This window comes from Trachurus japonicus, chromosome 5 (genome assembly GCF_045865225.1).
Source record: "Trachurus japonicus isolate A0001 chromosome 5, Traja_1.0".
NCBI classification, from domain to species: domain Eukaryota; kingdom Metazoa; phylum Chordata; class Actinopteri; order Carangiformes; family Carangidae; genus Trachurus; species Trachurus japonicus.
The window spans coordinates 33,112,205-33,136,967 of NC_140911.1; the positions used below are offsets into that span (position 1 = coordinate 33,112,205).

Below are 24,763 nucleotides of genomic sequence, written 5' to 3' on the forward strand. Positions count from 1 at the left end.
TGTTACACCTGTTTCTCTGCAACACGAGCTTCCACTGTCCTCTCTGTAATAACGTAACGAACTGGTGAGATGAACATGTGAATTACCGGTGTAGCATCCTTGCCAGTTTAGCCTTCATACACTTGGAGTTGGACATCGACTTTATCTATCGGAGTGCACATGCCAAGATACAGAAGAAGCTCCTTCGTTTGGCGTAACGAAACGACTGTGACATCGCTATGCTTTCGATGAACAAGGCGGGAGGCGGAAAAAATGGGAGGGCACCAAAAAAAAAAAAAAGTTTCAGTTTTTTTGGGTTCAGTAGCAGCACGTGGAGAAAGGAGTGGTCTGGGACTGGAATAATGGAACCTGGGAGACAGAAAGGGAGGGAGACGGGGCTCAGATTTCAGCCTGACAGGGGGTAAGGGGGTTGGACTGATATTTGGGAATATACGAAGATTCATTGAAGGCAACGGGGACATAAAACTACAGCGTCTGGCCTGAAGCGGTCGGTGCTGAGTTTCTGCAGGTCCGGGTCCTGCCGCTGGATTGCCCCCATCGTTTTTTTTTTTTTTTTTTTGGGAAAGGGTGAATGTCGAAGGGTTCGGCTTTTGTAACTGGGGACACATACACTAAACACTGAGAGAAGCCAGCGCACCCTTCGCACCCTTTTTTCTCCCTCAAGGGCCCTGCATGTCTAATATTTAGACATGTTCAGCTTTATGGATTCCAGGACTGTACTGCTACTTGTAGCAACCCAAGTCTGTCTATTAGCCGTTGTGAGATGTCAGGAGGAGGACGACCGTAAGTGACAGTTTTGTTTTTGTTTTTGTTTTATTCCTCTGAGAGCTTTATTCAAGAGTCTTCTGACGTGCACAAGGACATCAAACGTTTTCCAAGTCAGATTCTCTGTAAAATATTTAATTTCAACCCACGCACAGAAACTCTGATCAGTTCTGAGGCTGTGCAACTTTTACGCACACGAAGTTCACTTTTGTTCAGGTATTCTGTTGCAGGTAGAGGCATTTTTTGATCAATGATATTGTGAAAGGTCTGTTCATCACGGGTACTGGTATTACTGCATCCAGGAGCTGTGGTAAAAGTTGGTTTCTCAGAGCTGTGGACGTGCGTAAAAGTGATGGACTGGATGGAAGGATGTGGGACCTTTACGCGAGAAAATGCGCACAACGTTTTTGGTCTCTTGGCTGTTTATATCTACTCAGATTCATGTGTTAATAGCAGTATTCGTTCATTCTTGTTTACGTTGACGTTCTCAGATATAGTTTGGAGACGCGAAAATCCCCAGATTCAGACTTTGATCCACTACAGTAGTTCTCACTGGCTTCTCCTGGCTCCCCCTTCTTTCCTAAGTTAAGCTGCCAGACACCTGTGGGTGCTTTAGGGGCCTTGACAAGCTCTCCTTTTAACTGCAGATTCACTTAATATAGAGGGGGGAGGGGATGGGCGAAAAGTGAAAGGTGGTCAGGCTCAAGGGCCTTTGGTGAAAAGTGTTCACATTCCATTGCTGTCAGAGGGCATCCAGGCAGATCCTGGCTTGTTGAGGCGGAAAGGTGGACTAAAAACCAAAATTTCCATTAAAAAAAAACTCCATTAAGAGTCAAACGGCCTTTCTATCGGTCTCCATACCTGCAGACTTTCCTCTGTCTCTGCTTCTTTTCTCTTTTTTTGGGGGTGGGATTATACATCATCACTATTGATTTTAGTATCCTCAAAAGACATGTGAGAGTTAAGGTATGCCAACAGATTTGGGGCCAGAAATAATGTTCCATATGATTTCAGGGTTTCCATCTGCTTGAAAGATTACCCATAAGCAGTGACAGTCAGCCCAGAGAGAGACAGAGCCAGGGTGCAAAAGAGAGGTGATTGGAGGAATATAAGACAGAGAGTTTTTTTATTGTAATTCTCAGAAGCGCAGTCTTCTCTGTATACAATAAGTCCGGCTTACAGAGCTTTTAAGTGAAGAAATTGTTGTTGTTTTTTCAAGAGGAATGAGAAAAAGGGGGGAAATGCTCATGCCAAAGCAACTGCGAGTCTCAGGTTACTCTTTCAGAGATGTAGGCCCCTGGATATAATGAAAGCCCCTTTCCTCTGCGTTAACTAGAGGCAGAATCTTTTTTTCTAGGAGAAGTGGTGAAGAGGTCTGATTGTGACCTCAGCACAGCAGGATCAATGGCCCTGAGAGGACAGGGGTCAGTTCTTTAGCTCTCAGATTTGAGGCCAGTGACTGACCTGTTGATGCAGGTGAAGAGCTAATCAGACAGAGGTTAGAGCTGGAGCCAGGCCTAGAAGTTACTACACCTGGGTTCACTTTACAATTTTCATTGTTCATTTTACCTCCCTGGAAAACAGAACGTCTGCCAACACACGGGAGAGGGGACTTAGAAATTATCCTCAGTGACGAAAAGCCAGCTTTCTATCAGCTCTCCTGCAGATAGAGGAGCTCTTGTCCCAGAATATCCCATATCAGAAGAATCTTTCATACCTGAGTCAGTGAAAGGACAGGTGCAAGCCTTTGATTGTACATCCAGGCCTGTAAAACTAGATTTCAAAACCACAAGGTATGCGCATGAAAGCTGACCATTTTCTTTTTCCTGACGTGCTTGAACTGGCATCTGACACAGCTATGGCTTCCAGATGGGGTTTAAAATGTGCCCCGTGTTTATACAAGGCGATAGTTTGTGAATTGCCCACTCTGTCCCTTTCCAGAAAGACCTCATTCATTGCGGCTGAGGTCCGTTAGGTTACCTAGACTTAAGCAGCGCTCAAAGGTAAATATAGCTACTGTACTTGCCCCTTCTCCTCTCACCCGCTCAGCTCTCTGTACCTTGAGGCCAATGCTCTGGATACGATGGACTCAGTCACCCTGTGGTGCAGGGTCAGTGGCTCTAATCAGAGCGTTTCTTTGAGCAAGTGTTTGACCACTGACCAAGCTGCCTGACTGTAAAATAAACAGTAATTACCTATGTCTATTGTTAACTTAGTCTGAGTGGTGTAATTGCAAAGAGTACCTGTATTCAAACTTGTCCCACCTCCATCACGTTTCTCTATTTGCCCTATGTGCCAAACTGTGGTCCATGAAAAAAAGAAAGAAGAAAGATCCAAACATTATTCATTTACTGAATGCAGAGTCTGTCTCCTTTGCAGCACATTAGGGTGTCTCCCGCAATGTAAACGAGCCCTATATTTAACTTGTTGAGGAATTTGGGCACATGGTCTCCAGCCCCTGTGAAGTTATTAGAGGTTTCCTGCTGGTCTTACCCACCTTCATTGTGAACCTGCGATGCTACACTGCCACCGTGTGGCTACTGTAGAGGTTGCATGTATTAGACTAGTACCTGAACGCAATATTATTTATTCATGGATGCAATAGAATATTTTAACTTACACTATTAAGGTTAGTTTTGGGACCTTAACATTGCAGAAGACGTTTAAATTGCTGATAGGAAGATATATATTGATGCAATTATTAATCAGTATGGGGGAAATTAGCTTTTTATTGGCAGATCAAGTGCTTTTGCATCGGCCCTGCTGACACAACTACAGTGCAGCTTCACTAACACTGGTCTGTAGATGACATTATGAATTGCTTGGAAAAGTTTTTAGAGGGAATCAGGGACGTTCTTCCTAGGCAAACAAAAAAGTTGTGTGGATTAGTTTTCACACAGGTTAATGCTTTTCAATATGTTTTTTTTTGTCATCACTGCACATGTGTTTCCCATCTGAACAAAGCATTTGGTTTTCATCCTCATCTCACACATATCTTATGACTTACAGTAAACACTATGATGGTTTGACTGCTATTCACACCTGATGTGTAATCTTCTTTTTCCTCCCACCATCCACCTGCCTGGGCCTCTGTGTGTCCCTTGCTATGATCGCACACACAGAGGAGGATGTTTTTAGCTGTTTACAGGACGGACAGCGCTATAGCGACAAGGACGTATGGAAACCAGAGCCTTGTCGCATCTGTGTGTGTGACACTGGAACCGTCCTGTGTGATGAAATTGTCTGCGAGGAGCTAAAAGACTGCCCCAAACCCGAAATCCCATTTGGAGAGTGTTGCCCCATCTGCGCAGCTGACCCGTCCACGCCCATTGGTTGTAATTTATTTATCTCACACCTCTCATAAATAAATTACTGTACAGCATCATGTTGTTTACCTTGGGGGGAAACAAATGACCCAGTCTGTCATCAATCAAAGGTTGGCTATGTGCAGTTTAACTTCAAGCCTTTACTGTACACCACCCTTTGATTTGACAGTCTTAACTATCCCCAAAGCAAACAAATGATAAGAAATAAACAACAACAGTGACACATCTGAGCAGATTTCGTTGAAATGCTACCTCATCATATTTTTTATTCTATAACTGGCTCACCTTGGCCCCATCTTGTTTGAATACTCTGTTCTTCCCTGAGTATCATGAAAACATGTGGGAGCCATTAAGGAAATACCTCAGTCAAGCAGACACGGCCTCGCATTTCTCCTCTATATCCTCTCTGTGGATTTCTGCAGATCTGATGGCAAGAAAAAAAAACAGTGACAATCCACTGAGGGTTGAGGCTTTTTGAAGGAGTTATTCACCACATTTAAAACGACCATTTGCCTCCCGCTAAAAAGCGAGCTCATTGGTCGGTTTTGGAAATGTGGACAAATTTTGGCTGAGGAGCATGAATGAAATCAGAAGTGTCACTGTTTGCAATGCATGCTAAATGAATTCAAATGCTTTAGAAAATACTTATCTTTCATTCAAGTCCAAGCTTAGTGCTCAGTTAGAAGTATATAACACGAAAAGCATCATTTTAAGTTATTAACCACCTAAGGACAAGAGCTGGCTTTTAAATCTCAATGCAGAACTCAGATCCAGACACTGTCAGGTACAAAAAGTTGGCATTCTTTTTCAAATTAAATTAAATTTTGTTTTCTTCCTTAAACTGCATTTGATTTGAGACTATTTACTAGATAAGAGGCAAATGTCTTCTGGCTACTTTTATTTAGCTAAGATTTAACATTTGTTTTTTGTTCCAAGTCGGGGACATGCTGTTTTTTGGAGTCAGTCCTTGACAGTTTATATCAATTGGCACAAGCACCAAACAGTTTCAAAAACAAAATCTATTTTTATTTCATTTTGCAGATTCACAGCCCTAACTACGATGTGTGCAAGCTCATAATTGATCAATATGGCTACCTAATCATCAACATGTTCTGAAATATACATAACAAAAATCCAACTTTATCTAACAGCTATATCTGATTATAATGAAAACATACACTTTCACATACACTTTACGCAATTTCCAATGCTTTTGCTTCCTTTAGTCTCTCTTTTTTTTCTTTTTTACCTCCAGCTGCTTTGCTTCTGCTCTGAACTCTTAAGATGGTGACTCAGCCAACACTTTTTCAATCCTGATGGGCTCTTTGGGTACCACAAGTGTGATTTGGTGGTGGTCTTTAGAGCAGTTTAATTAGCAAAGTACAACTGGCCATAAGCATGTACGGACTTTCAAGGCTTCTGGGAAATATTGTGTAACCCTCATTGATTGCATCTCTGTAAGCCAGTCACTAACCACAATCTGTTTTATCCCTCTACGCCTCGCGACCACATAACAGGAGTACCTGGAGCTAAGGTGAGACCATTGTATGATATCAAGACACTGTGTGTGTGTGTGACACTGGTGTTTGTGGATTTGTCTGTGTATGTGATTGAGATGTTGTATGTGTGTGTTTTTGTATCTGTGATGTGAAGCTCTCCAGCACCTGCAATTAAATCACTATCTGTCCTAGACTCCTATCAGTGCTGCAGGGGGGAACTGTAGTTTATGGATTTGGACGAGACTTTGATGTGAAAAAGCTTTGCCAGATGGATTACAGTTATTTCCTGACCTCCACTGAGTGCCATATTTATGTGTCTGATGATACTGTAGAGGATCCTTATTTTCAACATTAGGCTCTCGACCAGTTTTCTTGCAACATCTCATTGGAAGCACTTTTTAAAATTATTAGGGTGAGAGAAGACTGGAGAGAGATCAAATGTTTTGAAGTCCAAATGCTGATTGCTGTTTTTATGTTTCATTTCTTCACTATCAGGGTCAGAAAGGTGAACCCGGAGACATTACTGATGTAAGTTGACACCACACAACTGAAACATACAACCAAACCATGGTCTTTAACTTGAATGCTCATTAGTTAAATGGCTGAAGTGATAGAGATCTCCTTCAGCCTCGAGTGAAACACTTAACAACCCTTATACCAACAGAAAAAGTTACAATACAGCAATATAAGAATACACCACTATTAGCAAGTGTGAAGTATTTTAACAAAATCAAAATAGAAATTTGAAAATGGGATCTGTATAAATCATAGTAGTTAGTAGTAGTAGTAGTAGTTAGTAGTAGTAATAGTAGTTTTAGGTAGATTCATCCAGATATAAATGTAATCTACTGTAGATAAATACATCAGTTTATAATCCAAAGTGTCCCATTGTGTTATGCACAATAACTACAGCTATAATGGATATTACTTGAATAAATGTATGTACTTAGCCACTTTCCCTCATTGTTGTTAGTATGGATAAGTCTAGTGTGAAGGTTTTTAAGACTGTATCACTGTTGTAACATTTGTAACATCACTCATTGTTAAGAAATAACAATAGATTGTTTACTGCCAGTCTAAAGAGAGAGAGAAGGCAGGTCTGTTTGCCCAGTCATCAGGAGGACAGCCAAGTGCAATAAGTCTCCATACAATCCTCCATACAGATCTGCATAGGGTAATAGAGAGAGAGAGAGGGGAGGGGGGAGTGGAGGGAACTCCCTGCTGCTGCAGAGCTGCACCTGGAAATGCTTTACCCAACTGAGGGAATGCAAGTTCATGGCAGGAAATAAGGAGGCATTGTTTATTGTATGTTTCTGATAATGCTTTGCCTGAAGATACAAGTAATTAACAGGTCTGTTCTGATGGGATCCAGATAATGTTTCCCCTCCTGTCCTCGGAGATCTAAACATCACATGAGCAAACAGATGCTCTAAATGTAGGCTTTAGCGGTGGGCGGCTTCAGTTTGTGCCCGCCAAAGTGCCTACATACTGTAGGCTACACCAGTGAGGACACATTTTATGACAAATAATCAACATTGTACAAAGCAGATATCGTTATATTTTCTCTATTTTCTTCCCTTCACTTGCTCAGGTTGTAGGACCAAGAGGACCAGCTGGCCCAATGGTATGCACCTATATATGCATTTGTATATATATTATTTTCCTTAGGGATCTTATAGAACTTGCTATTTAAAGAGTGTCCTGTATCATCTGTGTTTATTCATTCAAGTCAGAAAGACACTGCATGCCACTATGATCTGACATTAATAGTAGCAGAGCTCCTGTGTTACGTCTACTGTACCTGCTCAGCTGATTTACTGTGAGATCCTACCTGATGTTACTAATTTACTTGAACTGTTTATTTACATTCACCCAGGGCCCACCAGGAGAGCAAGGAACCCGTGGAGCAAGAGGAGATAAGGGAGAGAAGGTCAGTTTGAGAAGTTTTTCTTTAAATGGCCGCCTTAGTCTCGTTCTGACCCTTAAAATAACAGTTGGACCCACACTCTGCTGCCTTAAGAAGTACAGTATGTGCCATTGAATCTGATAGCTTTAGGTCTTTGGGGGCGGGCGGTGGAGGTGGGGGGGGGGTACCTGCTATAGCTTGCAGGTTTTGCAGAATGGTAGCCTTTCATTGAGCAGCTCAGACTAACTAGTCATGTGCCGTTTCCATTAGTCTGTGTGGTCTGGGTTGTTTAACAGATGTGGGGCTGTCGAAGTCTCGTAATGTAAACCTCTGCTTCTCTCTGAGGCCTCTCAGTCTCAGTCACTCACTCAGTCAGTCAGTGGGAAAATCAGCGCCGCCGCCTTGGCCTGGCTTTGATCACCACATTAATGCGACAACACTTGAACGTGATAATGGCCGCAGGCACAGAGTTTATGTCATGTAGTCAGCTTGTTTATGTAGATTTAAGCACAAGGTGGACTGCGTTTTGGCTAGCAGAGGTTAAATACACATTCTTCTCTCAGGATCCCCCTCGCAGGGTAATTTGTCACTACATGCACACAGGTATGCCAGGTAGTCTGATACCTGCGCTGATAAATCATCAACATTCACAGCAGCCCCCCGAGGGAAAAATCTAAATTTTGTTTTGAATTGTGTAACCTGCAACGGTTATGGCAGTTTTACCTAACAGTTCTGCTCTTTTAACCTTTAAACGTCCGGTGTGACTGAATTCCTCAAGTCAAACTTCAGTCCTACCTGTGTTTCAGGTGTCATCGTGTTCCCTCGTGTAGACTGTCAGTGCAGTTTGGAAAAAGTTCAACTGAACATTAGGCCTCTGTCAACACTATCTGACAAATGTAGTCCAGCAGTCAATCGTTTGCCAGCTACCGTGTAATGATTTATCCAAAGTAGTTCTCAGTTCAAGTGTTGGCACACGGGCCTAGAATAAATCAAATCTGGGTTGTAAAAATGGTAATTTGCTGTAGTTGTATTTGCTTCAAAATAGAACTAGAGGATTATTCATCAAGGAAGTGCAATATGTATCTGCTTTTTCTTTCAAATGTGTGCCTTTAGTTGTCTAATAAAGGAGATTCAGTAAAAACATAAAGAAGATTAACATATTTGAGATAATTTGCAGATTAATCAATACGTTGGTCAACAGAAAAGACTGTCTTTTTAAGTCTAAAGTCTAAATTCTTCTTTCTGGATGCAGCTTCTCAAATAAGAATATAGTTTTCTTGGTAGATTTCTTTAAAGGCAAATTGAATATTTTTCCCTTTCAGACTGTTGGTTAGACAAAGTAGATATTTGAAGATGTCAGCTTTGATTTTTTTGAAACTATGATTTGAACTTTTTGGCAAATTTATCAGAGTTTATTAACCAAATGATCGATGAAACCAAAGGAATGTGATAATGTGACCACTGAATGATTATTTGCATTGAGAGTTATTTCCCACCTCAGGTCTCATACTTGTCCTTTTAATGAAGTTGATGTATTTTAAATTTGTAAAAATTTAAATCTATCTCAGGGAAGCCCTGGTCCCCGTGGCAGAGATGGTGAGCCTGGCACCCCCGGAAACCCCGGCCCCCCTGGACCTCCAGGACCTAATGGACCCCCTGGCCTCGGTGGAGTAAGTATCTCATGACGAGAAGAAGTGGTGGACTGGCATTCACTGCAGACAGAGGAGCTGACAGGTCGACACAGGGCAGAGCGCGGGCTCTGGAGAGAGAATGGTAAAAAAAAAAAAAAAAGGAGCAGGGAAGAATTGAGGGGCACAAAAGATGTGGGAAACTGCTGGTAGTGGGAGGAGGCCGAAAGACAACGGAGAGTGGATGCAGAGAGAGAGAATAGATCGAATGCCTCTCATTCTTTGCAGGAGAATAGAGGGGAGGAGGTGGACTGAGGGGAGGAGGGGTGGAAGGGCAGGAGGTAGTATGATAGACTTGGGGAGGGGAAGGGGAAAGAGCTTTCCTAGGAGGGGGCAAACAAGGAGAGTCTTTGTGAGGGAGAGAGAGATGAAAACTGTTCACATGCCCTCTGTCTATTCTCCGTCTGCGTCAGGATTCACATAATGAGCTCTGATGCTAACAACGTCTCTCCTGCCAAAGTGACACTGCACCCGCCAACCTCTGAGAATCAATAACAAACACGTTTAAGATACTTCAATTGTGCGACACTCAAAGACCAAAGCTCAGTTTTAAAGTAGATGCAACTTGCCTTCCTTCCCCAAGTTCATTTTTGTTTTGTTTTCAGTCTATTCCAACCAGATGCTTCACCCTGCAGTCGATATAACATCTTTTTATCTTTCAACAAATGCAAATGACTTTAAAAGCTCAAGTTCACTAACTGAAGATAAAACATCTCACCGTCCCTTCTATTTGTCTCTTACAGAACTTTGCTGCTCAGATGGCTGGCGGCTTCGACGAGAAGGCCGGCGGTGCTCAGATGGGTGTGATGCAAGGACCAATGGTGAGCGAGTGATGATGAGAGCTGCTGCCGCTCCTGTGATCTGTTTTTTTTTTATGGCTGTTAAGGAATCTGCTGGGATGCAACAGCAGCTACAGTAGCAGCTAGCAGCAGAGCAGAGCGCTTAGGCAGGCTTCCCCCCCCCACATGAAGACCCAGGTTAAAATTCTGCATCGACCAACATCTGCAACATCTCAAAGTGTTGGAGTGAAATGACGTTTTTTTTAATTCATTTTTTTGGCCTCTCTGTGGCTGATTCTGCACTTTGACCCTTGTGGAGGAACACAAAAGACATCTTTACACGACCCAGAGAAGGATCACATGGTTCTCAGATGTAAAATACAAGACGGACACATTGTCACCATTGTTCTTCACCAGGAGAGGAGACAACCATGTAGGATTTTAAATCATCAAGGCTGGGAGGAAACTGCGCAGACTTCTGGTTTTTGTAGCACCGCATATGTTGTAAATGGTTTTGATGAAAGAAACCTAAGCCATAAAAGTGAGAAGTTTCCCAAGAAATGGAGAAAGAAAACAACAGAGTTCTGCATCCTGAAGGGAAATAAACACCTCCCATGGAGTACAGAAGGGCTCATTTTATAAATTGAGGAAACAGCCATTGATTGTCATTACGCTCCAAAGCCATGAAAAACCCACTGCTGCTGTCAGTTAGCTGGCACGATGGCAGAGAGGAGCACACTGGGAGTTATTTGGGTTCAGAGAGCCACAGAGCAGCTTGGCAGCGGCTTTGTGGGGGGTGGTGGTGGTGGTGGCGGTGGTGGTGGGGGGGGGGCAGCGGGCGGCTGGAGTCAATCAGATCCCCACAGCTAGCAGCGGTGTGTGTGTGTGTGTGTGTGTGGCTTCACTCCTACTGACTGTCCCTCCACATGTCAGACAGCGCACCACAGTGCCGAGCCTTTTTGAAGCCAGCCCACATTTACTTTGGCGTTTTGCAGCCTGCTGGGGGAGAGAGACGTGAAAGAACAGACTGGACTGATGTTAAATCACAACACACACACACACTCCGGACCTCAAATCATATCCATATAGTATACCTACATACCAAATGCTCAAACAACGCTCTGACTGAAATGTATGCACACACACACACACACACACACGGACACATATCCGTGTCCCTCAAACACACATTCAGAAGTTCCTCCAGATATAGAGCCCCATTGATAAGTTCCTAGCCACTGTGGTTGGGGGTTCCCACACCCACTGAAAGGTGACTTTCATTCCCCCTCTGAGGACCACTGTGCCGTGCTGTGACGTTTTCTTTGGCTGCCATGCCTCTTTTTTTTTTTAAACATAACCATGATGCTAAAAATGAGGGGTTATAAAAACAAGCCGACTGAAAGGAGTGTTTTCACCCAAGAGTGAAGCCGTCCCAACTGATCTGAGTCAAGTTATGTACTGAAGAACACAGAATCATTTAAAGAGTTTTATTTACACCAACTCGTGTAGCCCCATTGTTCCTTCTACAGCTGACTTCATATGTATATATGTATGAGTGTGTGTGTGGGAGGGGGTAATGAAGGTTTGGCTCATCACCTCTACAGAATGTGATTTTCTCTTGTTGAGCGCTGATGCATGAAGCTAAAGTAGAAATGACTGAAGGCATTTGACTCCAGCCAGAAAGCCCTCGCAGAGGAGATTAAGGTTCAGTCAGAGAAAATATAGTGGCAGAAACCTCACCTCTTCTTGTTCTGTTGCCTGAAATCTCACATCTCTGGGATGAGGAATTTCTCTAAACCCGGACAACTCTGTATTATGTTGTTTTTCATTCCATGTCAAAGTGGAAGAAGTCATACAGAGTTCAGGCACTTCCCCTTAAGAAGAGTACAGCTGATGATGACCTTTGAACTACAGAAAACACACAGGACTTGGGTTAAAGGAGCTGACAGAAGAAGAAAGGGGTGGTGGGGGGGGCATAAGAGAAAAGGAGAGAAAGAGAGACACTGGATGCCATTGAGGAATTTCAAAGGAGTTATGGGTTTGACAAGCAGAGCTGTTGAGTTTTGTGTGGCTTTAGGGCAAAGCAGGTGAAATGTTTTCATAGCTTCTGATGGAATTCAAGTGGACAAGACCAGAGTGCAGGATTTCTCCCCGATACAGCTCAAATGAATAACATAATGTGTGAAATAGCTGTTCTCTGTTTGTGTAGTTTGAACTGATTATATGTTGTTAGCCTGATGTTGTGTCTCTGGTCTGTTTTCCTGCCCTCAGGGCCCCATGGGACCCAGAGGACCACCTGGCCCCAGCGGAGCACCTGTAAGTACCTCCTGTTCTCCTCAAACAAGACCCAACCTGGGCACACCTGTAGAGTAGACCACATCCTGTGTTCTGACAGGATGCCAAAGATTAACTCTTGTGTGTTCAATGGCACATAGATACGACACATGCACATCGTCTCTTTAAGTTTATTTATTAAGAGTTAGATTCATATTTATTTAAAGATTTACAGGAAGAATTACCAACAGGGAGTAAATCACTATCATAGATAAAAGTTTACACACAGACCCGTTGAACTGCAGGTGTCTGCCAGTTCACAGAGCTGGGTGGCAGCGTATGGAGAATACCTGTGTCTCCCAGCTGCAGGCTCCAGGGCTTTTTCCTACGCCACAACCCAGATGCGCTGTAGAACACCTGACAATTTACCTTTCACAGAGCCCACTGGGCTTCACCCTCCGTCCCCGACCTACCCGCAACTCAGCTCTGACTTCCAGAGTAAAGCTATTAAGGTTTAGGCAGTGCCAGCTGACTTGCCTCAACTTGACGGTTTTATCACCATCAGCCCATATTTGGAGGGAAGAATTTTCTTCTTGGGTAGAGACGAATGCTTTTATATAGGAAAAATATTGCCTGACCTTTTTAAGGTGATAGGTGATATTTTAAATGGCTGCAGTTTGTGGTGTAGACCAATTGACACAGACATGTAATGAAATAGTTTTTGCAATGATTGTCTATGTGCTGTAGTTGTGTCCATTTTAAGCTGTTAATGAAGATATGAAATAAAGACCAGGGTGACTAGTGTCATTTGCTGCAAACGTCTAAGATTGAAACAATTAGCTGATTACTGATGAGTCCATTAAATAATCAGGAACTATTTCAATGTGGATGAAATGTTTCAGTCATTATTCAAGAAAAACTTGTGAAAAATAAGTTACACATTCTTCAGTTTCAGGTTCCTCAGAGTGAGGAATTTGCCCTTAACCTCAACACCTTTTGGTTTTGGTCAGTCAAAAAAAGAGAATAATGGGTTTTGAGTTTCAAGAGGTTGTAGTGGGTATTTTTCACTATGTTGCAGCCCAAATTAAAAATTTGCTGCATAACAAATTGACAATATCAGTGTTAAATAGAAGTATTTTTAAGAAATGGCATAATGCCTTTTATTACCAACTAATCTGGCATTTATTTGGTTTAACAATTAACTGTCAACATAAATAGCGGAAAATGTTCTAATGACATGTCCTTAAGCCTGTGCTGACATTATGAAATTGGTTATTTTGAAAATGTCACTGTTAATCATAGAAGTCATGAGTCATGATCCACAGGTTTTTTTTCTCCAGGTGTTCTCATTGCCACAGTGATTATAAAAGAAGTTACACTCTCATCTTTTCTTTCTACATCACAGGGCCCACAAGGTTTCCAAGGCAACCCAGGAGAGGCTGGAGAGCCCGGACAATCTGTAAGTGTCCCACAGAGTGCCACCGCTTCCCCAGTCCACATCACATGCTGTATTATAAATTCTTGCTGGTCCGCCTTTTTCATAACCTCTTCAGATGTCTCCCCACCCCTCCAAGGCCTTTAAGCCTCTCTTCTTTTCTTTGTGATCCATCTCCCTCTTCTCATGTCCACAAAAGCACTATTTGCTACCTTATAGTTTATGTTACCCACTGAAGTAACATAAAGGAAAATTAGACATTGTTAATACAGTACAGGGCGTGCAAGAGAGACAGGGAGCCATAAAATAGGTCTTAAAGGGAAACAAAAACAAAAGAACTGGATATAGTCTGTTTAACCTCATATTACTCAACTCTACATGGTGGAGACTTCTACTAGGGCAGCTCCTTTCTATTAACACTTTCTAACCTTTCATTGCCAGACACTAACTTATATATCCACTGCTTGAGTAGCCAGATCTCAACATTTACAACCTTCACAGCAGTCAGTCCTCACAGGCGCAGACCCACTGTGGAGCCTGACATTTAATGGTAAAAGGCAGAGTGGCTCTCCTGCTCTGTTATACAGTATTTATCCTCAGATAATTCTCTTGAAGTAACTCCTCTCCCAAGGCTCTAAGCTTTTTCTATTCATTTTCATTATGTGTTCCTAAATTCCTCCTCTCAACCCCTCCTCGCTGCGCCCCTCCGCTCTCTTAGCTCGCACCACCCTCCCGTCCTTCCCGTTCCCCCAGCAGGTAGACAATTCAGGGCCTCCACACCGCTGTGTTAATCCGCTGCTGTGGAGTTCAGATAAGCAGGTGGAGGTGCCCTCTCTTTTAAATACATGCCAACGCATCATTATGAGCGATTAAAATCAAGCTTTCCACCAGAAAATAACTTGACAGTTGTGGCAGGGTCACAGTGGTGGCTCTGTGTTTGTGAAGTGCAAGGATGATTTTAGCTTGAGAAATCATAATGAGTCAGTAAAAAATACCAACAGCGTGTCATTAATATATGTCATTTTTAATTTAACAACCGCCATGTTACTGCAGGTCAGTGTTTTATTTACCATGAACACTTAAGGGATTTATTTGTCAGTCGTTTCACTTGCTTTCTTGTGCCAGACTAATAAAAAGAAAACCAGATTGGTCGTCCAGATGTCAAAAATAATATTGGTAGCCTAAGGAAAAAAATCTCACAGAGAAACAGCTGAACTTTATAATAAGTTTATTTGTTCCATCTTTTTGGCCTAATCTCCTCTATAAATCCTGTTGATTCTGGGCCTTCCTCGTGATACTGTCATTGGGAGTCATAATATTGTCACTATTGTTCAGGAGTATAAAAATGTATATGTGCTCATGTACAAAGAGATGCTTGTATTAATTACAAAGCAGTGTTCAATGTGTTTTAAATGCTTTTGATTAATAAACACATGATTAATGGCACCACAGGTTGAATGCTGGTTAAAGTCATGTGTAGAAGTTTTTTCATGCATCTCATTCATGTTTTGCTAATTGCTTTCAAGGACAGCAAGAATTATCCCCACATGCTACACATTTTAACCTAAAGTTCACAAAGCTGCCCCCTGTTGGTTAGAAATGATAACTCTGACTCACCTTTACTTGTTTTCTCTTTTCTCATGATAATAGGGCCCCATGGGTCCCCGTGGCCCCCCTGGACCTTCTGGAAAACCCGGTGATGATGTGAGTGTATTTAAACTTCATATTACAGTAAACACAAACATCAGCTGTCCAAAAGTCTGAGAGGACTTGAATGTGACGCCATTGTAATGTATCTATACTTGACCACCACCAAGAGAAGTTGAGACCTTTTCTGACTCCACCCACAGAAGACTGTAAATGCCATAGGTGAATTATGATAAGAAGAATTACCATTCACTTAACATAACATAAAAACTCTGAATTACTGTGTTTATTTTCAGCAGGCTGTACTGATATAAAAGTATAAATCCCAGTATCTCTATTATAAATTGATGTAATAGTTTTATATATTTTACTTATCTCACCTTGTCAGATGTTTTTGTTTGGTGTTATAACTGCTACTCTAGACTAGACATAAAAAAAGTGTTGCAAATGTGTTTTACTTTTACACAATTTCAATAAAAAATGTGCAATTCAGGGTAAAGCTAGTACAACAACTATGACAGCATTAGATGTGCCACTACTGTCATACATTTAGGCCTTTATGTCTATGAATATTCTCATTCATCCAGGTCATTGTTCTCTCTCTCTCTTAAATTGAATCGTAGGCAACTAGACTTGTATTTGTCTAGGAAGACGTTTCGCCATTTAGGCCTTTACTGTACTCATTAAGACTGTATCAGTCAGAAACAGAGACAACCTGCTCATTTAAGCTGTGTCGTTCTTTTAGTTGTTACTGTGACAAACAGAGCTCTCATCCAATGTGTTCATAGATCAGTCTATAATGTCTTTTTATATGAGACTACAGATTAATTTCTCTTACTTTGTTCATGTTGTTTTTTCCATTTTCCTAAAAGTGACAAGTTCATTGCTAATCTACCTGCCAAAGGAGCGATAGACACCAAGGTGTAATTCCTACTGTTGGCCACATGATGGCAGCAGACATGACATGTTATGTTGTGTCCACTAGGGGCGCCCACTCTTGCGTAAACCAAAATTACACATACAATACTATAATGAACAGCATGTGGCATTTAAAAAAAAAACCAACACAAGAGTGAAAACAACAAATTCAGACATTTTTTTTACAATGTTTTTATTTTACACTTTTTTTCCTTTCATTAGGGTGAAGCTGGCAAACCTGGAAAAGGAGGCGAGCGTGGACCTACTGGACCTCAGGTGGATCATTCAGTCTCTTTACATAATAGGCATTTATCTAAAGGGAAGCTTCACTTGATGTACTTGATATAATGAGAGTTCAAAAAAATGAGTCTTATAGCAGCTCTCAGACTAAAGCTGACTCTTTGGAAATAAATACAAAGCTTTACTGGGATTTGCCAAATATCTATCTGAACTTTTATATGACGACTATCGCTACTGTTACTGGAGAATCACTTAAACCACTCAAACTGCCAGTGTATTTTCACATTTCACCCCATACTGTTTATGCAATAAAGCAGCTCTCACAGGGCTGATAGTCATGATGGATTATTATAGAATAAACATACCTAAATTTGAATTAGAGCGGTAGTGTATCTGAAAGTTACTATAATGATCTAGAGTTTAGAAGGAATTCTTCATCGTCTCGAGCCAAGAACCTGAGCATGGAGCAGGAGCCAAGAGGAATTAACTTCTGAAATCCATCCTAATGGACATTGGACATGGACATTTGCCTCAGATTTTTCACTCTTTGCTCCATCACCTTTCCCTCCACTGTGTATTAATATTGGACTACTGTATCTCTTCTTGTATCATAGGGAGCTCGTGGATTCCCAGGAACTCCTGGTCTGCCTGGCATCAAGGGACACAGAGTGAGTGTGTTAGTTGTCTGTTGATGATGATTTCCAGAAAAAAATATGTTTGGTTGTTGTTTGATTTCTTATATTTGATATTTTAACCGTGCACTGTCTCACTGTACAATGTTTTAGGGCTATCCAGGTCTTGATGGTTCAAAGGGAGAGACTGGAGCTGTTGGTTCTAAGGTAAGATTTATGTCTGGATCAACTCAAGCTTGTGCTGTTGGCAGAATATCTAGGCCCAGCATAAAAAGGAACAGCTCAGTTTAAAGCCTGCACACTTTAAGATGATTTTCCATTGACGGATTGACAGATTCAATGGGGATGGGGATTCAACCAAACCATATTGCCTTGTCCCACTCACAACTAACTCTTCTCTGTTTTTAGGGTGAGTCTGGCTCTCCCGGAGAAAACGGCGCCCCTGGACCAATGGTGTGAATTTCTCAATATCACAATATTCAAACATTAACAAGAAAAAATATGTATTACCGTCTAAATTCTACAAGCAATGTGATGTGAGGGTTTCTTTTCCTCTCTCTCTCCTGCATAGGGACCTCGTGGTTTGCCCGGTGAGAGAGGTCGCCCTGGACCCAGTGGATCTGCCGTGAGTGTCTTTTTTAATCGAATACTCTTATTGAAATTTTTTTTTAAAAAGCTATCATATACATGGTTTAGGTATTTTCTGTAGGTTGGGGAGCATGTCCTTAGAGTGCACTTCAGAGATTTTACCCTTTATTGTACCAAACACAAACAGTAGTGGTAATAGTTGCACTGTAATTTGGAGGAGTTGTGCAAACCGTTCTCCAAAACATTATTCCCATGCACCATTTTGCTCATTTACACAGCTTGTGTGAAACATTTTGGATCCCATTATGAAGAACATTTTAGTCCAGCTGTTTATGCCACATGTTGACAATGCATTTATTCACCATTTCCAGGGAGCACGTGGAAATGATGGCTTGCCCGGCCCTGCTGGACCCCCAGTGAGTATCTGAGTCTCATTTCATTCACTTTCATCCTATGGTTTGAGATTTTAATAAGAAACAAGCGTATAAACATCAAACATCCTGGTCTCTTCAAAGACTTGTTTCTCCCCGCGCTCCCCTCGGTAACATGAGAGCTGTCTCTACACCTGGAAGTGTCAGTGATTAAAAGTTGGGGCTGAAAGTCTGTCTTTTCCTCTCTGTAGGGCCCCGTTGGTCCCTCTGGAGCTCCTGGCTTCCCTGGTTCTCCTGGTTCAAAGGTGAGTAGACCAGTGCCATCCTCTCCTCTTTCTTTCCCTGTTGTGTTTGAGAGAATGAGTGAGTGCATCTCTGTGTGCGTCCTTCTCTCGCTCTCTGAGAAACACTACCAACCAATTCCACCGACTGCCTCGAGTGATAGTTTCCTCAAACAACAAGAAAAAAAACTATGTAACAGGCATGAAAAAGGTTTTGTGAATTCTGTGTAGTTGAAATAAGACTTTCTTGAATCAAATCAAAAAAGTTTATATCTCAGAAAATGGCAGCGCACATACAGCTCAGGGAGAATTTGTGGAGACAAGTTGAAATGCTTTAGTGAAATTGGAGAAAGCTGCACTGCATTGAAAAGTGCTTTAAGCCTCCATCTGTGTGGAAAATTAGAGAGGAGGGGGTTTTAGAGTGTTATTCTCCTTGTCTCGCTCACCCTCACTGTGTTTTCTCTCTCTCTCCGCTTCGTATCTGATTTATTCCTGCTGCATGGCAGACAGACTCAGATCTGTGCTCGAGGGCCTAGTGCTGGTGGTGTGCTTTCTTCTCTGAGCCCCTTGATAGTTTGGGAAAACTTTAAGGAATTACAAATGGAGTATCTCTTTGCAAAATCCAGGAGTTCCCCCTTTAAGATATCAAGGCAGTCTCAAGATGTGAAAACTTGTGTCTGTGTGTGTGGTTGGTACATCTAGAAACACATGCAGTGCAGCTTATTGTTCGTCTCGTCTGTGTGAATTGGTGTTGTTGTGTGGCTTTAACCTCAGAGGAAGTGTCCCATGGTGAGGAACATTAAAACTCTCAAATTACCTTATTTTGCCGTACCTTCAGGATCCCACACTCTGTTTGGATCAGGCCTGTTCGCTCCCTGCAGCCTCATTTCAGTTTCTTCTTCTCAGTCATGTATAAAGGGACCCAAGACTAACCCATAAAAAAAGAAAAAAAAGAACGGAAAAACACCATTATTTGAACTTCAACTGAGTAAACTTTGTTGATCCGATGGGACTTTTTTTTTTATCCAGCTCCAACTGAATATTGTTATTGTATTATTTTTTTAAACCTCCAAGCACAGCAGCAATCCCATCATTTTTGAATTTTTCCCCCCAAACTTTATTTAAAAAACTAAACCTCTGTTGCAGAAGCGGTGAAATATTGCCCTTGACACTATTATGTCACCATTTTTGCAAACACTCAAACTCTACTTACTACTATTATGTCATACTCTCGAGTCTGCAAAGTGTACAAAGCTGCAGCAATAGCAAAGGAATTCCATTCACTACCATGAGGCTGCATACCAACAGTGTGGTAAAATCTCTGGCTTGTGTACATAGGAATGGGTGGGGATCAAAATATTGACTTCAGTTCCTCTGAATAAAGGCTGAAATCATTTTTCATCCTGACCCAAAGGATCCATAAAACATTACGCACTTGGCCGAGGATAACACGTCCTGGGGTTAGTCATAGAAAACTCTATTTGGTGTAAATATTTAACTGAGCTTTCACTTTTTCCTTCAATTTAAGAAAAGAAGCAATTAGTCAGATAACATACATGTATTATCTGATACTGTATCTTATATCTTACTGTATTATCAAATATATAGACATTGTTAATATTTGGTGTACACTTAAGGCTGTTGCCTCATCTGTATAATAGCGAACTGAGATGAACTTTTCCCCTGACATACATCAGAAAGCTAAGAAACTCTAAAGAGCAGGAAAACTCTAATCATGAAGTACAGCAAATGACAGTACACAGAAGACAGTACATGCAGCAGCAGCATAGCCAAGCATACAGTATATAGAGCAGATCGAGTCTGGCTGCGTTGGAGGTTTCCTCTCTGTTGGGTTTTATTATGATACACAGGGGTGTGAAGAAAAGTAAAGCAAGCTGTCACACAAACACACTAATTTGACAACATGAGGACAATACAACAACTTTGTGACTCTTCATATTGTGTGTGACAAACGCCGTGGAGAGTTTCTGATCCAGTCGCTGTAACAGGGAAATAATGATGTGAATAAATGGGCTGCATGCAAGACAAGTCGTGCTGAAGTACCCAAAACAACAGCGACAAAAAGGAGGAAATGTGTCACTAAATAAAAATCAATACAGCCAACAGTGCTTATTTCATTACTATAAACAGAGAAAGCTTTGTAATAACAGCAAGCAAAGGAAAAAATGAGCCCAGCAGCCACAACAAGAAAAATACTACTACCTCTAAATAAACACATATGATTGGAACTCAGCAGCATGAGCTAAAGCAGAGACAGTAGCATTTTCTTGATATTTGAAAACACTTTGGATAAATGTCTTGTCCATGTGATGTTGCACTTGTAATGGGCGTTTTGCCCCAGTGACCGACAAGGGGCAACAATGAACACAAAATTCCACACTGGGAATTAACCTTACTGTCCTACCACCATGGCAAAGCGGTCCAACACAAAATCTTATATTCTTTCTTCTGCTATTCCCAACTCAGCCCTCACCATCAATCCCCTGGTGCTCTTCTTATTGTAGCTTCTTTTGGGTCTTTGTGTAAATGTATTTTTGATGATGTATTTTTGCTTGGATGTGATATGTTGGGTTTAAAATGTACCTAATATTTACCCCTGAATTCAGAAACAGCAACAGTTGTCAGGACACAAGCAGTCAGGTCGACCTTCAAACCTCAAGCGTTAAAGTTGCAACTTGGTCCAGTGCTGTTGGTGGACTAGGAGGCTTTAAAACTGCTGTATGAGCAGCAGCAGATAACAGCCTGATAGTAGCAAGGTTTTCAAATGGATTAAATCAAATGCAGTAAAATATTTGTATTTGACACAACACACTCGATTATTTGAACAAATAATCATTGGAGACATCAAATCAGGTCATCAGGCCCAAAATCTGGCCAAACATGGATTAGTGTACAGTATGCCCAGCCCAAGTATCCTAGAGGACACTTAATGGTCAAGGATTGCATAGCAACTGCAAAAAGTCACAAAACAGAGAGATGTGAAAGACACACAAGGAGATGTAAACATGTTCCTGAAGAGACAAGAAAATTATGAAAAGTGAAGATTTTAGTCTGATTTACAGGATGAATCAAACAATGGTTTTGATTATTGTGCACACATTAGCTATATTGCCAAATATTGGAAAGCTATTTTATTAAAATTGTTCTATTTTAGAAGATGATTTGGCAATTTAGTGTAACATTATCAGCCAGTCAGTTTTTATATTCTTTTTTTTTTTTTTTTTAAAGCTGGTTATGGCCAGAAATACAGAGGCATGGCACAGTGTATTTTAGGGCTGCGTTGTGTGTGTGTGTGTGTGTGTGTGTGTGTGTGTGTGTGTGTGTGTGTGTGTGTGTGTGTGTGTGTGTGTGTGTCTCAGATAAGCCTTGATTCTGATGTATGTAGTACTGTAGCCTACTTGAGATTATAGTTTTTAAAATGTAGCTACTATATGTAAATTCAGTTTAAACTGGGATGGACTCTAATCTCCTCTTGTCCATGCCAGGGCAAGTTTTATCCTGTAAAAATCCATGTTTGTGTCAGCTCTGTATTTATCTCATTTCTGCAGGATTTGTCTGTTCTCTTAGCTGGAGGACAATTATTATATGTACTCAAACATCCAAAGATCTTTCCTCACATTTTAATCTGTCTTCATCTTTTTCCCCTCTGTTGCTGACCAGGGAGAAGCTGGTCCCACTGGTGCTCGTGGACCTGAGGGAGCTCAGGGCCCTCGTGGAGAGTCTGGCACTCCTGGATCTCCTGGACCTTCTGGTGCTTCTGTAAGCAAAGATATTAACATATATTTCAAAGGACAACGTTTGCATATGAACTCTGACAGACCAATACTCAAAATAACAGCTTTTGAAAATATCCCTTTGTATCATATCAGCTTCTCAATTATGCCAATCAGTCCCAGAACAATAACTGAATCAGGTCATTGCCTGAGAGCTTGCTCTCAATGGATCTACCCTGTTAAAATAAAGGTAAAATAAAATTGCCGTCTGTTGACTTGCTGTGTTATGTTTTTTTCACAGGGCAACCCTGGTACTGATGGTATTCCTGGAGCTAAAGGATCATCTGTAAGTTTAAAGCTGCTTTCTGTCTGTACTTCAAACTGCCACTTTCTTCTTACTGTATATTTTACATTTAGCTGCCATGCAGTAAAAGTGCATTATCTCTATATCTGATATATTTGCCAATAAAATGCAGAAGGTCTTAAAATGTGACACCAGATTGTTGAGTATTGCAGTTGCAGCCTGTGAATCTACATCCAGGTAGATGGTAGAGTGACCAATCACCTGACTGGATTCACATCTCCCTCTCTCTCTCTCTGAAGGGCGCTCCTGGTATCGCTGGTGCTCCTGGTTTCCCAGGACCTCGTGGGCCTCCTGGGCCTCAGGGAGCTACTGGACCTCTCGGGCCCAAAGGAACATCTGTATGTACTCACTGAACCATTGATGAACCACAGATAGTCCCTGTCATTGCAGTTGTGTTGCTTGGAAACAATTTAGGTCCAAGGTTATTCCCAGTTCACAGACAGTATCAGCTGCTGATTCCATTTTCCAAATAATGAAATGGAGCAGAAGGAATAAAGACAACCTGCTCACTCTTCTCCTCTCTTGTTTGTCTGTTGCTGTTTAGGGAGACCCCGGTATTCCAGGGTTCAAGGGAGAGGCCGGACCAAAAGGAGAATTTGTGAGTTTTGTTTTGTTTTCTTTCAATTGTCCCTGTTGGATCATTTATTCAAAAAAGATGAAAAGTCCCCGTCTTTTCATTTAGTTTCAGTTATGTAGTAAAATCACTTCTTTTATTGTCCTGCATTAACACCGTCTGATATGGGAATGTTTTCCAGGGACCAGCTGGTCTTCAGGGACCAAATGGCCCACAGGGAGAAGAGGGCAAGAGAGGTCCTAGGGGTGAGCCCGGTGCTGCTGGCCCACGTGGACCTAATGGAGAGAGAGTAAGTACTGACACAAAGTTTAAAAAAAAAAAAAAAACACTCTGGTACCGCACCATAGTGTGTAGTATATTACTTTTTAATACACTTTTATTAATATGCTTTGTCAGCACCCTGACATCATGTTGACAAAGTTTGATCCACAAAATCCATACATTGAAGTTTTTGTTGCAGTTGAATACTACAGTCAGGGCCATTGTATAGGGGAGAAAGGTGGTGATAATTCTAGTAGGGCCCACAAAAAACCCCAGTAGTCTAATCTTTGTATGACTGATTTATTATGCATAAGATCCTGACTAATACTCATAGTAATGCTGCATTAGCATCAAAACAAAGTAGGCTAAATAAAAAAATGATAAAACATACGTAGTCTAAGAAAAAAAACTGGAAAAGTCAGGGGGCAGGGGCCCACTTTAGTATTCTTTAAGGGGGCCCAGAATTCCTAGCAACGGCCCTGACTACAGTAGGTATCACATATGGGGATTAAATACACTTTAAATGTTTTGAAGACGGGTATTTTCAATTATTTCATTTTGTTGGTTACCACTTCTGCAAAGATCATTATAAGATTCCCTGACATATATTGGTGTTGTAATCCTGTCTTTTGTCTTATGTTTTGTGTGTAGGGAGCCCCCGGTAACCGTGGTTTCCCTGGTCAAGACGGTCTGGCTGGTCCCAAGGTGAGTTCATGATGGTTTCAGTAGTTTCTGAGAAGAGCTTTTAGTCAGGACAGAAATTCTGCTCCAAAGGAGAAAATAAACAGAAATGTGTTCAGATGGAAGAGATCTGTCCGAGAGCTTCAGATGAATGCTGCGGATACATCAGTAGTCACGGATGTAAAACTGTGAAACTGATAATTCCCATATTCCATCGGCTCTAAATTGGATTTGAAAACTGCAGTTAGCAATGTTTTTTTTTTCCATGTGACATTTCTGAGTCATCTAATCACAATGTTGTACCATGGTACCATATACATATCGATTAAAAATCACATCACCATAACCTGGAATTCAATTTCACTCATTGCAATTCGATAACCCTCAAATCCAAGCAGAAAAAGATGAGGCGCTCGTAGTGTTTTGTCATCTGCCTCACGTCTTATGAGCAGTAACATCACTCTGCTGTGACGCTCTTTGGAGAGCAGTGACTCAACACTCTGAGCTTCAAACAATCCTGTATGTATTCTCCCTCCAGCCAAACACTGAATCCACCTCCACACAGCTGTCATTCACAATAAATGGCATTTCTCTACAGAGACAAAGTCACAAACTGGGCAAAAACATATTACTTTAAGGCCAACTCCTCATATAAGCTCTGAATGCAAAACTTTCCTCCAGTTTTGTTATCATAAACTTTTTACCCAGATTGGTTGTTGATTGGTTGATAAAAAAAATATGTCTAATTGGTTTCCTCTGCATCATTACAAAATAGGACACTATTCGGACAGCGTTTTCAT

General features: G+C 41.4%; 1 protein-coding gene across 3 annotated transcripts in view; it reads left to right on the plus strand.

The window, feature by feature from the left end:
- The first annotated feature begins 456 nt into the window (after window positions 1-456).
- col2a1b (collagen, type II, alpha 1b) overlaps window positions 457-24,763 on the plus strand; it is a 49,565-nt gene continuing 25,258 nt past the window's right edge. Inside the window, exons 1-24 of one of the 3 annotated variants that reach the window (XM_085777573.1) lie at window positions 457-783; window positions 3,888-4,097; window positions 5,609-5,625; window positions 6,086-6,118; window positions 7,182-7,214; window positions 7,467-7,520; window positions 9,065-9,166; window positions 9,928-10,005; window positions 12,235-12,279; window positions 13,643-13,696; window positions 15,323-15,376; window positions 16,460-16,513; window positions 17,092-17,145; window positions 17,263-17,316; window positions 17,518-17,562; window positions 17,681-17,734; window positions 18,069-18,113; window positions 18,320-18,373; window positions 22,031-22,129; window positions 22,385-22,429; window positions 22,687-22,785; window positions 22,992-23,045; window positions 23,203-23,310; window positions 23,934-23,987. In XM_085777573.1, the coding sequence (XP_085633699.1) occupies window positions 690-783; window positions 3,888-4,097; window positions 5,609-5,625; window positions 6,086-6,118; window positions 7,182-7,214; window positions 7,467-7,520; window positions 9,065-9,166; window positions 9,928-10,005; window positions 12,235-12,279; window positions 13,643-13,696; window positions 15,323-15,376; window positions 16,460-16,513; window positions 17,092-17,145; window positions 17,263-17,316; window positions 17,518-17,562; window positions 17,681-17,734; window positions 18,069-18,113; window positions 18,320-18,373; window positions 22,031-22,129; window positions 22,385-22,429; window positions 22,687-22,785; window positions 22,992-23,045; window positions 23,203-23,310; window positions 23,934-23,987 (1,593 nt within the window). In that variant the 5' untranslated portion in view covers window positions 457-689. The remainder of the gene's footprint in view (window positions 784-3,887; window positions 4,098-5,608; window positions 5,626-6,085; window positions 6,119-7,181; window positions 7,215-7,466; window positions 7,521-9,064; window positions 9,167-9,927; window positions 10,006-12,234; window positions 12,280-13,642; window positions 13,697-15,322; window positions 15,377-16,459; window positions 16,514-17,091; window positions 17,146-17,262; window positions 17,317-17,517; window positions 17,563-17,680; window positions 17,735-18,068; window positions 18,114-18,319; window positions 18,374-22,030; window positions 22,130-22,384; window positions 22,430-22,686; window positions 22,786-22,991; window positions 23,046-23,202; window positions 23,311-23,933; window positions 23,988-24,763) is intronic. The other 2 variants (XM_085777574.1, XM_085777575.1) reach the window with 2 other exon arrangements.